Genomic DNA, 15,234 nt, shown 5'->3' with positions numbered 1-15,234 from the left:
TTTTGCCCATACAAAATGAACCTCTCTAGGCCAGCACACTCAGGATCTGACTGGTGCCAAACCAGAATCTGACAGTATCATCTAGCAGCATTACTAACACTTCCACTGCTCACTGGGCTCTTAGAAGATATTTAGGGATAAATTAGAACTAAATAGCAGCACACAACACACATCCAACACTAAACCGCTGCAATCAAACTTTATGGGACTACAGAAAACTTGGCTATGCCCATGACAAGTGGACATCTAACTGAAATCATATCAGACCCTCAATGTTGCCAAACCAGAGTGCACTGGATTAGAGAAGTTCAGCCTGGATTATAATATAAAACAGTATACACACAGATTTACAGGAGGACAGCTATGTTTAATTTTACACCACAGGCAAAGCTGTAAATTGTCATCATTACTAAACTAAGGATTGTGACAAAGCTGTATTTACAGCCTGTCGTATCAGTATCGGCTACAAAATCAGTTAATGCTGTTGGGCCAGATTCTCTGCTGAGACCCAAAGGTCATCTTGCACCGCCCCAGCAGTGCAAAAGGGCTATGTCTAGCTATCTAGTAGGGATTTCCTCTGATGTAATGATACCCTCCATGACAGCACAAAGCTGGTGAAGGCAGCTCCTGCACTGAAGACTCCCACTGCCCCCCCGCCGCAGGGGAAAAGAGAAGTGGGCCCAGAACAAGTCAGGGCACCCTGTGCCAAAGGCAAGTTTTTAAAGCTCCTAAGTTGCTCTAACTCTTGCCAGGTCCAGTCCTCTCAATCAGGGAGCTATAAACAGCTCTGGTATCACCACAAAAAGGCTACCACAGGAAGGAATCCGAGCCATAGTGCACACACAACAAATCTGTGGGTCATTGACATTAGTGGTTTGAATACTTACCTTGTGTAATAAGCTAACAATGGCTTGTCTTCATTATGAAGCAGATACTAACTATGAATAATAAACTTACTAAAAATTAATCATTGCACTAAATACCTTTTTATTAATCAAAGCTGTGTTAGAGCTCTATCAGCACAAGCAAAGCATAAAGCTTTTTTTTCCCCCTTCTGTTTTGTTTTGTTGATTGGGAACAGGTTGACATCCACAAAACTTTAAAATAACAAGGCTGAATATATTTAGTTCAAAAGACAAATATGCTTACTAGCTGAGAGCCTATTTGCCTGGTTTCCACCAGAGGAAATATTTTACAGGTACGCTCTAAACCTGTCCACCACACTCCATAGAAACAATGAAAGCAATTAATTATACTAGTTGCACTCTAACAAAAGCAGAACAGCCATTAATCCCAGTAGAAATACTGCTTCCTTGTTACACTGCTTGGGAAAGGTACACAAACCAACACAAAGCAGCACTGTTTCGATATCACTAACCTTTCTCATACATGCCTCTCCTGCCTCCTGCAGTTCATTATTCGTTGAGTTAAGTGCCTTGAAAAGTGCAGCGATGATTTTCTCTCTAGACTGAGGTAGGTAATTACAAGCAGCTAAAGCATCTGCAAAATCAAAATATTTTTGTGTTCCTTGTTAACGTGAAATGCAAAAAGGAAAAAGGACATTTTTTAAAATTCACAATACATTTATTTTCTCTGAAATGACTGACAGCTACAGCTTCAGCATTTTGCCACAAACAACTGATATCAAGAACAAACAAAAGACTGGAGTCTCTATTAATACTATTTAATTTTTTTTCTGAGTGCTATTAAAGGAGGTCATTCCAAAAATATTTAAAGTTCCAATCCTTATGGACTAAATATCTTTACTGTAAATACCTCAGAGGAATACCATCACTGAAATAAACTGTCAGACAACTTTTGCTCTCCAATAAATGCAATCTCAGGGACTTCAATAAGGTTGTAGGTTAACAAGAAATGAAAATACTGCTCTGTTAATTTCTTTTTAATCCAGAAGAATTTAACACTGTTGTATGCAACATAATTCTTTTCCCCAAGTTTCTCTTTTTCAGATCATTTCTCTTTTAATTCTGCCAACAAAGCCACACTTGAAAAGTCTTAAATTTAAGACCAATATTGCCAAAGAAGCTCCTGGATTGCTTTAAGTTTTCATGTTCATTCTCTGTTGGAATTTATGCGCATTTATTGCGTGTTAAAAATACCCCATTCACACCAAACCCTGTTCATCCAAAGAGCAGGTAACAACATTGGCAATGGAAGTCCAAGCTTCTACATGTTATCCCATTACAGCAAAAACCAGAGATACATGCACTCAAGTTGCACATATCGTGGGTTAATGCGACTGCCACCTCTGACAGCAGCCTGAGTTTCCTACTCCTGCCAGTGGAGGGGAGCTGCGAGACAGGCTACCGCCTGGTTCCTGGCTCCCCACCTCACTGTGGGAGATAGGAAACTGACCAGCAGCAGCAGTGGTCAGTTTCCTGTCTCCTGAAAAGTGTGGGGAGCTGGAGCTTGGCTCACAGCTCTCTGCAGCTCAAGAGAGATGGAAATTGACCAGCACTGCTGCACCGGTCAGCTTCCTGGCTCCCTGAGTAACATGAAAAATTCAACTTACACAGGGTTGCCAAGATTGCAACCTCCATGTAAGTCGGAGGTCTACTGTACTATGATCTGGAATGAAAAACTCCCCAAGGACATGAGACTGCTGAGATTGTTTACAAAAGCACCCTCTGGTCTTGTAAGGAGAATGTGTCTGTCTACTGAAATTGTTCTCCAACCTTTTTACACCCAAGATCGTTTTCTTAACTTAAGAGCTACCCAAGAGCTTTCTTGAGCCCCTGCCCTTCCCCAAAGCCCCACCCCACCGACTCCATTCTCCCTCCTCTCTATCCTTCTGTCTCCCCACCCTCATTCACTTTCACTGGGCTCAAGCAAAGGCTGGGTTTGGGACAGGGTACGGGTTCTGGGCAGGGGCCAGGAATCGCACAGTGTGCAAGGGGCTCTGGGCAGATCCTGGGCTGCAGGAGAGGGCAGGGAGTGCAAGCTTTGGGAGGGAGTTTGAGTGCAAGATCAGGGCTTGGGCTGGGGCCAAGTTTTGAGGTGCTGAAGGGGGTTTAGAATGCGGGCTCTGGGAAAGGGGTTGAGGTCCAATCTCCCACCAGTCAGCACTTATCTCAGGTGGCTGCCAGTCAATGGGCCACTCCTGAATGGGGGGGTCAATGTGCTCCTACAGCCCCTGGAAGGGCATGTGGCTCCTTGTGCTGCCCCTCTCTGCAGGCCCCACTCCTGCAGCTCCCATTTGCCACATTTCCAGCCAATGGGAGCTGCAGGGTTTGCAAGGCAGGAACAGCTCACAGTGATCCCTCCCACTTCCCCAGGACACACAGATATGCTGGCTGCTTCCAGAAGCAGAACGGGGCCTGAGCAGGCAGAGAGACTGCTTTAATAGTAGCTCCACGGGAGAGAACAATCATCCTAGAGTTTCCAGGATCAACCAACCAATCATGATTAACCCATTGCTGATCAGTAGTCAACCACAAGTTTTAGCTTACTTAAGGCTGCAATTCGAAGAGGTACAAGTGATGGAAGACTTTTGTAACATGGTAATTTCATTAGGGCAGCATCTTCAGCCTCACACAAATTCAAAAGCTGAAAGTTTAAAAAAAAAAAAAAAAAAAAAGGAGTTATCCCACTGATTGTGAAATAATCTTTCCAGTCATGTGTTCAGCACAGCAATAACCCTCTCTGTACAGCTCTGCTTTCCAAATTAGCTGCCTTAAGCCATTTTCAAACAATTATGTTCACACAAGAGGTTGAAAAACTCAAATGTACACAATTTAATGCCTGGAAGTGTCACAACCTACAGAATTTCTAATTACCCTAGTGAAACTTGGTGCTCTACTTTACTAGCTTACTGGACTGGGATTTGGAAAACCTAGGCTTTCTTCCTGGCTCTGCCCCTTCTCATGTAGAAGTGATTATGAGTAGGTTGCTCCACTGCTCTTTATGTCAATTTCCCAATCTGGGAATTGGTGATAAATGATCCTAATCTCTTTTTTAAAACACTGAGATCTACTGATGAAAAGCACTATATTAGAGCTAGGTATTAATTTTTATTATGACTTCTCTACCTGGTTTGTTTGACCTGATCTCTGCATCATTTGTTTCAAATAGGAACAAGAACTAGATCATTACCTAGCTCTTTCCCAGGAGCCTACCTCTATCAATGGACTATGTTCTGCTCCCTGGAAAGAGTCTCATGAGCAAGGCCAGGAGGATGTAGAAATACTGCTGGGTTTGTCTACAGGCCCTGGTTATGGAGGTAGAAAGTCACAGTGACCTGAAGCAACCTCTAGAGCAAGACAGACTAATGGTCTCCAGAGAGTCATGCAAGACAAAAAAAATCCACAATGGGGACGTAAGAGAGCTTCTGAAGACCAAAGAAAGGAGTTAAACTCAGAAAGCAGGGGAAAAAAAAAGCCATGTCTGATGGCTGAGGGGTTTTTCCTTGACTCTCCATAGGGTCTAACAGAGATGAGAGGAAATTCATTATGCAGTATTTAATACCTAGAAGAGGAAACAAGTGCCACTTACTATACTTAGCTTTTTAAACTCTTCTCTTCCACTGCAGGCACACACTGCATCTCACCCCTATGGGCCACATCTGGTACTTGGCGTCAGGGGCCTTTTACTAGCAAAAAGTGTGCTGGGATATTGCATAGTAAAGAATGAAACACCAGACAGCTAGACAATTATACTGAAACCGAGTATGTACTGGGACATTGAGAAAATCTCTGGTTTTCTGGTTTAACAGTTCCAATAGAATATCCAGTTCTTGATATTTTTAAACTTTGTCTTATTTCATCCAGTTATCAGTATTTTTCAACTTGCAAATTTATTTCTGTGGAACATCCTTTTTTTTTTTAAAAAAAAAAAAAAAAAAATTAACTATGCTCTAAATAAATTAGCTGGATGTTTCTAACCAGAAATCAGCATTGAAGGCTGATCTATGTACAACTGATAGGCGATTCAGTTAAAGCAGCTGTCAACAAACTAAACCAGCAAACACTTCAAAATTAATATAACTGCATCTATACTAGGGAGAGCACCAATGTTATTAATTAATATGAACAGTGTGTGTAAACAAGGGCTGAGATAGTTAAAGAATGCTAGTGAAAGTTCAGTTAACACCTACCTCACTGACATGAAGAACACTCAGCACTTCTCAAAACTCTTATTTTAAATTTGCAGGTGAAGACAAACAGCCCTTCATAAGTTTACAGTTCAAAGGTTATATTCTCACTGAGAACCAGAAATCTTAATTTTTTTTAAAATGAAACCTTAACTTCAGTAGAAAACACTGATACCCAAAAATAGAGTGAGCTTCAACATACACCATGCACAGAAATGTATGTTTATTTACATTGTCCCTAACTAGGGTGTCAGAGCTTAAATCATTGCTATATGATAAATTAAAAGGGAAGTACCTCTGTGTAAAAAACCTTGTGTTCCACAACATTTAGATCCATTGTAAACAGTCGGGGCTGCAGAGTTGTGCAAAACGTGTTCCCCTCCATGAGTCCAATCTGGGCATTTGCAGGCTGATGCCTCAGTAAGTGCTTTTTTGGAGGAACCATGTCTTGGAGAACCTAGAAAACATCATTTAGAACAGCATTTTGATTACAAGGTGTACTTGCTTACATAAACAGCCTATTAAGAGGCTATCAGCTTTGCTCATGTCTATCCATCTCATTATGGCTATCTTACAACACCTGTTTAAAAAATCACGGAACTGCAGATTTCCTTGAGCCAATGTCACCCATAATCATTTGCTTAAAAAGCCATTAAATATTTCTGACTAATATTTTCTTATTTTTTATTGACTGAATTGCGTTCTCACCATGACTATTTCTGACAGTTAACAGTACCAGTTACATGCCTCACATAAAAAAAAAACCAACTGTAAACTCTAAAAAAACAACCTGCCCAAGACAAACAACTTTGTCAAGATAGTAAAAGCTGTAAGTAGATCTATATTCTTTTTAAACAGTATTAGAACCCTGAAAATACTTTAAAAAAAGATGTCTGAAAGTCAACAGGAAATTCAGTGATTAAAAGGACACACGTGTGCTAACTCATGTAATTAGAATAGTGTCAGTTCCTAAATGTCAGAAACTATGGAAATACTGAATGGGAAGTTATTACATCATTTTATTCTCCTTTATCTACTCCACATCCACCAGTGATATTATGCCTAAGTGCCATTAATAGCCATCTCTGTTACATGTCTGAATTAAAAATAGGGAAGTCTTTTATTATAGGAGAAGATAACGTGCAGATCTTTTTGCCCTATCAAAAGCTCACTTCACAAGGTTTTTGCCTCATCTTCTAAGTGGACAAAAAACGTGATTTTTTTCCTGCATGCAAACTTTGAGAATTTAACATCAGGATGGTTGCTAGGGTGAGGCACAGCAAAGTCTGTATGGACCACCTGTGGAGAGTAACATGAGATTCAGTCTACAAGGTCTACTCTACAATTTCAGGAACTAAATTAACTAGAGTAAAATATGTTTCACTGATTCTGGCCAAAAAGCCAGACGCTACCTGTACAAATCCAAGCAACAATCCAACTCTGAAACGTGCTCAGACCAGTGAAACCTAACAAACCTAGTTTGTCTTGTATGATGGACTCTGCAAACTACACTGGGATGACAAAAGGTTAAGGAGCTGCTCTGGATGAACCCTGCCACACCTGAAAGACATACATGGGGCCAAAGGAGAAGTTAAAAGAAGAACAGTTCACTTATGCGCAGACCAGCAGCCCAGGGAAGAAAAACAGACCTTCACTGTCTGATCCTGGTGCACCCTGAAAGAGAGTCATTCCCCTCTTTACTAACTCAGTTTATTTAACTTAATTATTTGAGAGACTCTGAAGTGACCCTAGCTAGCAGAGAAGCAGCAGGATCCCACAGAGGTGGGACAGCCAGTAGCAGCAAACCACAGCAGAGTGTGAGCAGCCAAGCCCCACAGATGAACAAGCAGTTTACCCAGCCGGGTTGCCTCTTTACCACATATTAGCAATAAAGGCTTTTAAAATGCACTAAAATAGTTTGTTTAATAACGTTTTAAAAATGCAAACTAGAACACAAAACACTGGGCAAACCTGCTATTACCTACCTATGGGGAGTGACAACCACTCACGTAAGATACGTCAGAGAACAAGTTGAACAAAAATAGCCTAAAAAGTAGGCTTCAGAGAAAATTAGCTCAGTGACTCACTGCACCACTAGAACATTAGCATGGGGAAAGCTAGTATCCTGGACTGCTACTGTAAAAGTCATATGATTTTAGATCTTGGTTTCAACAGCATGTGAAAACCCATTCAAAAAGCATTTAGCAAAACACAAACCTTAAACTACTTTAAAATACTTTGGGATCTCAATTAATCTGCTTTGTGAGAACCTCACCTCTTTATGTGGCTCCATAATCACAGTAACACTTTTCCCAGTGACCTGTGCAAGCACTTGCAATGAATGCATGGCTTGCTTTCTTACAGTGGAGTTTGGAGATGTTACTTCGCGAACCAGGTCATGTGTCACATGATGAAAAGACTTTTCCTGTGCTGCTAGGATTTCTTCTGTTTTTTCCTCATCTTTTAAAGGAGTGGCACATCTAATCAAAAGCTGCTCTAGCGTAGTCTTTGCCATGGCAACTGCTCCATTGGAAACCTAAGGAGGCACGGATTTGTTAGTACTGCTATTATGCAGATTAGTGACCTTTACAGACACCATGTTCAGTTACGAATGGCTGTTTTGCAAGAAATATAATGTTAACACACCTTTTTAACCTTTTCTACCTTTCATCCAAAGGCAGCAAAGTGGAGTGCTATGCAATTTCATAAATGAAATCCAAAGCAAGAACAGCCTGATAGCTTAGCCAGTGAACAATTTAGGTTTCAGAAAAGGTCAAGAACTCTATTCTCTGAGCATCTACTACTAAACAAGAAGTGCATTAAAGCTGATCGGTAGCACGAAACACGTTTTAACATAAGCAGAGTTTAAAGTGAAGAAAAATAATATTTGTCCACTCAGATCACCACAAAATTTCATGTTCTTTTGTTGATTAAAATTCTATAGGTCAAATTTAACTCAAGGTTAAGCAGGTGCAATTCCAACACCTTCAACTAAGTTGTACCTAATAAAAAAAAGCAACTAAATTTGACCCATTGTGCTTGAGATCTTCACTGGGTTCAAATAAAAACACAAACATTTAACAACTGTTACAGGTATACTAAGCTGTGAAGCAATACAACTCAGATTAGCAAAAGTTTGGTCTATATAAAATTAACATATGAAGTGCCGCAATTTCCCAAACGCTCACTGAAATCATCCACTCATTAAATACCTCTCCAGTTAGGTCCATCATGACAAACAGCAATGCCTTGAGGAAAGTTTGTTGATTCTGGAGGACCCAAATTAGAGGCAGCCGTTCCATGAGGAATTTAATTGACACCACACCTCCTAGTTTAGCATACCAAGCTTGTTCATAACAGCAAGCGCATAAACGCTCCACAATGTATGAAAACAAAGGAAGCTGGCAAGCCTAAAAATGAAAAAAAAAAATTACTATTTAATTGAATCAATGCATCCCGTATCCACTTTTTAAAAGTACAAGATCACTATTAAAAAGACTAAAACTAAACACAGATTATATTACCCTTTCCTTTGACCCCAGAATGATGCTCGCAACATCAAATATCACAGCTAGAGCCACTTCCCCTATCTTGCAGAGCTCCTTCTCCTCATATGCCATACAGATGGCTATGGCATCAATTAGTACCAAAGGATCCATTCCTTTCGATCCATTTTCTTCACTATGAAACATGGCTGTGCTTGGCTGGCTTCCCACCTGATAGCACTGCAGCAAAAAGGGGCCTACAATTTATAATTAGAGGGGGAAGGGAAGAACAGAAAAAGAATAATTCACCATCAGCAGCCTTTAAAATTAAATCTTGTTATCTTCTCTGATCAACCCATTGCAAAAGCAGCGGAAATTGTGACTATTTGCATTTAAATGCCATGTACTAATTTTCTGTAGGTTTTAAATGAAAAAATTTTGATTTTTTTTTGTCTTCAACTTGGTCACTGTTTACTGCACTACAAAATTAAATTTAAACTAAGACTACACTTGAACATCTTTAATCCGGGAGTCTGTGAACCAGAAAAAAAACCCAATGGTTCAGACCCCCATATGGCTGAAGTGCCAACGCCGCCTCCTGCTGCAAGGGGGGAAAAGCAGGAGGAGCTCCAAACAGGATCCAAACAAGCCACAGCCTGGATGCAGCCATGGAATCTGCCCAGCAAGGGCAGGATGAAGCAGCTCTGCACCCTGTGGCTCTCCCCTCACTCCCTGCATGGAGGGTAACAGCAGCACAGTGAAATACTTTTATGGAGGTTTTTCTCCTGCTGCCAATCACGACCAATAGGAGCGGTAGGGGGCGGTGCCTATGTGCTCCGAGGAGCAGGGTGCCGGGTAAGTGTACCTCCCCCATTCTTCTCAGACCCAGACCTTGCCCACCACCACTCACAAACACCCCCATCAGCTGCCATCCTGCACATCCACACCCACCTTTCTCCTGCACCCTCCCCAACACTGCACTCCCACCCCAAAAACATCTCCAATACACTGTATTAAGGATTTATCTTATGTCAGCTTATACATCTACAAGACTATACAACAGCAAAAGTAATAGATTTTGTTTACGTTCCCTTATGGGGACACTCATGGTCAGGAAAACTCCCTAATCCCACATAGTCTATTTCCAAGGTTGCCGGATTAAAGAAGTTCAAGTGTATTTTTAAAGTAAAATTGCATTTGAGTACTTGAAAAGATATATGCTTAGAGCCTTTTCCGCCCCCCAATCACCTGAACTATATTAAAAGATACCAACTAAGGCTTATTAAGTTACATGTTATGTTGTATGTGAAAGACACGGCAGTACTCTTCATTGCTTACACGATTCTGGCCTTCAAAAATTAAGAAAAAAAGAAAAAATGATTTATTGCAAACAACTAAATCCTCTTCTATCCCCTGAAAGTTCATGAAATTTTTCTTCTGCATTTACTCACCACACTGCTGAGCTACTGCCACCATTGTATAATGGCGGATTAGGCTGGCTACAAAAGGCAGAGCACTAGGTCGCAGATCTTTGATGACTGCTGACATGAATGCACCTGTCAATGCCTGCTCAAATGTTTTACGGGCAGGAGTATCCTGTGCTTTGTACCTATGTGAAATAATTACACTGGGAATGGACTTCTCAGTAAAGCTGAAATGACAAAAATAAAGATATATTATAATGCTAAAGTACTATACCAAACAGTTCAACTGTGATCATGAAGGACGCAATTTTACAATTTGTTCCTTACTTCTAGCCCCCAACCCCATCATTCTGATCAAGCTAGATCAGTTCAGTTAATCCATTTTAATTTTGGCAACCAGTGGCAACATGATGGATGGCTTAATTTCATCATGAACATTCAAAGCCAGTGGCTCAGAAGAGGCCACACACATTCCAAATAATATGTATACAGGCATAACAGTGGAATTCAATTACAGAATGGCATTTTTGATGTTTTCACACCTCTATTAAATATGAGGACATTTGATTTTGATCTTTAAGATCTGAAGTGTTACTTATCTATTAACTCACTGCCTAATAAAACCTATTTGTGCCAAAGTCCAAATACCTTTTTAAAAAATAAAAAGTTACACTTATGTCAAATCTAGCAAAATTGAATTTTGCTTTTTAGCTACATATTATTTGTCCGAAGGGAATCAACGCAAAGTATAGATTAGGCATACAGACGGTAAAAGTAGCCTAAAAGTAATGATGTTACTCTCCGTCACTGGTTAAAAGTAGGAGAAAAATACCTGCTTAATTTAATAAAACCCAGATCAAGCAAATACTTTGCCTTTTGCGAGGTCAACTTTATTAGCTATATTATTTATTTATGTTTCCACGGAAGACTACTGATTGAATGTTTAACCACACTGCTTTTCCCATTCATGCTTTTGTCCAGAACAGAAACGCCCAATATTTTCTACGCAATTTAAGAAAATACAAAGAGCCCATAACAGAAAGGCTTCCATCAGGCCTATTAAGGGAACAGAAAAGAAAATAAATATAAAAAGGGCTTTGTTGGGAAACTGTGGAGAATGAAGAAGGGTAATCTAACCCGTACCTCTTGAAGGTGGGGACCTTTCTCAGGATGTGCAGAAAGTCGGCATAATGGGGAAAGTATTGGTTTGATATACAATTACTAGGGAGGAGATTGTTTAAGAATGCTCTCCCCACACTCTTACTCATCAGCTGATTCACTGATAATCATCTACCCCATTGGCATGTCTACACTTGCAGCGGCACACAAAATTTCCCCACAGCAGCATAGATGCTGAGGTGTATATTACAGCTGGTGTAGAGCATGGAGCAATGTCAGTCTAAGATACACAACTCTAGCTACATGAACAGTATAGCTGAAACCTACGTAAGTTAGATCAAGTTGTCGTGGGTTTTTCACTAGGGGTGGGAGAGGGAAAAATGGGAAAAACTTTCCCGTTGATGTCTCTTATGCTTCTTGTTCTAGTGGAGTACCAGAGTTGACAAGAGAGCAATCAGTGATCAACTGAATGGGTTTTCACTAGATCCGCTAAATCTCTGTCTGTCTGTCTGTCTGTCTGTCTGTCTCTCTCTCACACACACACACACACACACACACACACACACACACACACACACAGAGAAATTAATTGCTACAATCTCCCAGTAAGTACAGACCTGCCTTTAGACATGAAGAGTAAAACAATGTCTCTCAAACCTGAAATGTAGAGTGCATATCCTCCATACTCTACATGCCAAAGCTGTGAATCCAATGCCTACACTGCTATATTTAGAAGTGTAGCGTATTGCTGCTCCCTCCTCCTAGTGTCTTCCATTGTGGTTAAGAAAGGTGCTACCAGACGGGAGCCACTGGAGCCTTTTGTACACTGGGGAAAGAGCTCCTGTAGCAACCCACTAATGGAGCCTTTCCTTACCACAGTAAAAGTTCTGGGTGAAGGAGGCAGCAGAGAAAGCCTTTGAAAGCCCCCTATTACCAGAGCCTTTCCACACTGCCTCCCCCAACCAGAGACTATCACTATTCAGGTATTTTCATGCCACAGGCAGTGTGATTGCACCCTGCCATTCACAGCACTACCAGTATCCTACACACTGTTACAAGTGTAGACAAATCCATGTCAGCCTCTAGTATCCTCCCCACCTTAAACAAACTCCGATTCAGCCATCTTTGTACTGGGTCCCAAGCATGCTGCTTTCTTTCTGAAGGAAACCGTGAGGAGAAGGGGTGGGAAGTGAGGGAGAGAGAAGGAATTTCTGGGAATGAGCACATAGGCTGCTCCACAAGGCACAGTTTACGCACAAAGCATAAAACCAGGTCACAGAACTGCCAGGAAGACACATTAAACTGAAATCAGAACAAAAATATCTTTCCATATGAACTTACACAGCACCAACAATTTATGCAGCTTTCTGAAAAGAGAAAAAACTGTTCCATGTACCAAAGAGTAGATAGTTTATGATATCATTGTGCCATAGAACCTGGATTTCTGATCACTTTAAAATATGTAATCACAAAGAAAAGGATGTGGGAAGGAATGGATACATCTTCCTACAGTGCATTGTATATTACCTGGAATTCTGAACTTCAAACTTCTGGAATATTCCAACCAACAATTCAGCAACAGGACACAAAATTGTCTTAAATAGTATCCTACCTACCTGCCCCCCTTCCCCTTTTATTTTATGTTGACTAGGGCATGGAAAAGTCAAGGTATCAAGAAACAGCCATTATTTGTGATAAACTAAGCAAAATTCTGAAACTGTTGCTCAAAGGAACTGAGGCCCATGGCTTTGCTCATTTAAAACAAAACAGAGATTAAGTACTAGAAAGCAAACTGAAGGTAGCCATCCCACAGATAACGTGCACCATACAGACTCAATTTCTGCCTCAAAATTATACTAGTGTATAGACACTTTTTACATAAATATAAATGCTTTAAAGGATCATCATACTTGGGATGTGCAAGGAGCTGGTATAAGGCATGTTTATTATCATCCAGGCTCATCATGGCTACCAAGAAACATTTGATCACTTCCCAAGCCTGCCTCCGATAATACGGCTCTGTGTTAGCACTCTTCAAGCAGTCCAGAGCAGTCTCAATTGCCTGCAATGAAAAGACAGACATCAATCAGGCGCTGGTTACTCATGCTGCCTTATGGTTAGGTAACTAGCCCATGGTATGAGAGGCTTGTCTGGGTAACCGAGTCATTTAAGTGCTACTAGTGCTATTACTTAGATCTCTCATATTAAAAATGTTTTGTACAACTTACATAAGGTGGAGTGAACCTGAAACTGTTATTTTCTGCTTTTATGCAAATGGAAAGCTCTGAGTCCATTTGACAGAACTCCGTTCACATACAAAAACGTGTAACTGCTTTGACTATAATTAACTTGTTCCTGGCCTGCTATCCACCATCCACCTTTTATACATCTACCCCCACATCAGCCAGCCAGTTACACCATATTTATTATCATTAGAGACTATGCGGAGATAAAAATTTGGAGGTGCATCTGATATGCAAAAATTATTAAAAAACCACAAGCAGATTTGCATGGCTCTACATCATGGCCAAAATCATGGAAAATTTACTCCTCCCTTCACCCATTCCTCGTATAAACACTATCTCTTCTCTCCAGCAGTAATCACTGCACGTAATTCCCACATGCTGTCTGCGTGCGTATGGCACACATGTATAAAATGGATAGTAAGAGTATTTCCACAGATTCTCTCTTCATAGCTGATTTCTTCCTTTTCCCACTCAACACAAAAGTTTTCACATCATATATTGTAAAATCTGCTGTGAGCAACTGCTAAGGGATCCAAATGCTATTTGTTTAATGGAGACCAACTTTCCACCAAAAGAAGCGAAGAATTGTATTAAAGACATTTGGTGACATTTGAAATCGTCTCTTAAGACCAGATCTTACTTATTTTATAGTCTAACCTTTACAAGTGCATACACTTTTTATTACATCCTTCCCTGAAATGGAAAAAAAAAAAAACACACATCCAAACGTAAGATTGACATGCATCAAACATGACCCATGTGGAAAATTCATTTCAGGGCCATGAAATAAGAAATTTCATTGCTTAACTGATTGTAAAATGAAATCCAATCATCCATGCTTAAACGGTTAATGAGATCAGGTAGGGGAAAAAGTGACCTTTGAGGGCTTTTTGCTACAGACAAAGGATATTCTGTCTCTTTCTAAGGAATACCTTCTTTCATCTAATGAATTATCTAGCTGCTACATCATCTTTAAAACAAGCTTATCAAGGTCTCAGCGCAAAGAACAATGAGTTCTTACAGACTACTGAAGTGGAAATTCTCTCACCAGGGCATTAAAGGAAAGACAGATTTCTTACTATTTTAGTTCTTCCAGATTTTCTAAAATTCAGCATCTACTTTCAGCACTCATTAAGAGAGCTGTAAACAGTATTGTTCCCTGGTCAATTCTAAAAAGTTGACCAGTGTTCCATGTAACTAAAGAGATAGCTATGAAAAAGAAAAGCCATTAGAGATCATTCAAACTCAGCTTTCTAGATGGCTAGGCAAAAGTCAGCATTAGTGGGGTTAGTACACATTCATACGTCAAATGGTTACATAAATATTGATGTGACTATTACGGGTAGCAACTATATAAAAAAACCATCAGGAAAAGAACCCAGAAGGTTCTAGTTCTCAGCTCCTGAGCTAAACCATACAGAACTGCAATAACTGGGAGAGAAGAATAATGAAGGAAAAAAACAAATAGTATATACACAGAGTGCATCTTACTTGTGCCAACCCTATGGGGCATTTTCCTTTCCTCTTAATCTAATACAGACCTTCGCTAACAAGCTGATTCTTTTTAATTATCGTTCTTTGAGGTAGAACAGGGTTCGAGCTGGTGGGAGCTATGATAAACAGTTGCCAAACGTGAAATAATTTTGCATGCCAAAACAATGGCACAGGTTGAACCTCTCTAATCTGGAAGTCTCTCATCTGGTAAACACTAATTTGGCATGATTTTAGTTAGCCAGACAACCACATACTATGGGTGTGGCCAAGTTTCCTGTGGTGATATAAAATTTGTTTACAGCCACCAGTTCTGTCTCTCCATGTTCTGTGCTATTATTTAGCTGTTATTGACTCCA

At 40.3% G+C, this 15,234-nt stretch overlaps 1 protein-coding gene across 4 annotated transcripts in view; it reads right to left on the bottom strand.

Annotated features, from left to right (window-relative positions):
* The window catches only part of TRRAP (transformation/transcription domain associated protein), a 170,515-nt gene that overhangs the window by 113,363 nt on the left and 41,918 nt on the right, over positions 1-15,234 (bottom strand). For all 4 annotated transcript variants that reach the window (XM_075010296.1, XM_075010297.1, XM_075010298.1 and 1 more), the window contains exons 23-30: positions 13,049-13,200; positions 10,047-10,246; positions 8,635-8,852; positions 8,323-8,520; positions 7,386-7,646; positions 5,406-5,567; positions 3,471-3,567; positions 1,379-1,500 (exon numbers count right to left, since the gene is read on the bottom strand). In XM_075010296.1, the coding sequence (XP_074866397.1) occupies positions 1,379-1,500; positions 3,471-3,567; positions 5,406-5,567; positions 7,386-7,646; positions 8,323-8,520; positions 8,635-8,852; positions 10,047-10,246; positions 13,049-13,200 (1,410 nt within the window). The remainder of the gene's footprint in view (positions 1-1,378; positions 1,501-3,470; positions 3,568-5,405; positions 5,568-7,385; positions 7,647-8,322; positions 8,521-8,634; positions 8,853-10,046; positions 10,247-13,048; positions 13,201-15,234) is intronic.

This window comes from Carettochelys insculpta, chromosome 16, assembly GCF_033958435.1.
Source record: "Carettochelys insculpta isolate YL-2023 chromosome 16, ASM3395843v1, whole genome shotgun sequence".
NCBI lineage: Eukaryota > Metazoa > Chordata > Testudines > Carettochelyidae > Carettochelys > Carettochelys insculpta.
The sequence above is the reverse complement of the archived record's forward strand: the minus strand, read 5'-3'. Positions and strand labels throughout refer to the sequence as shown.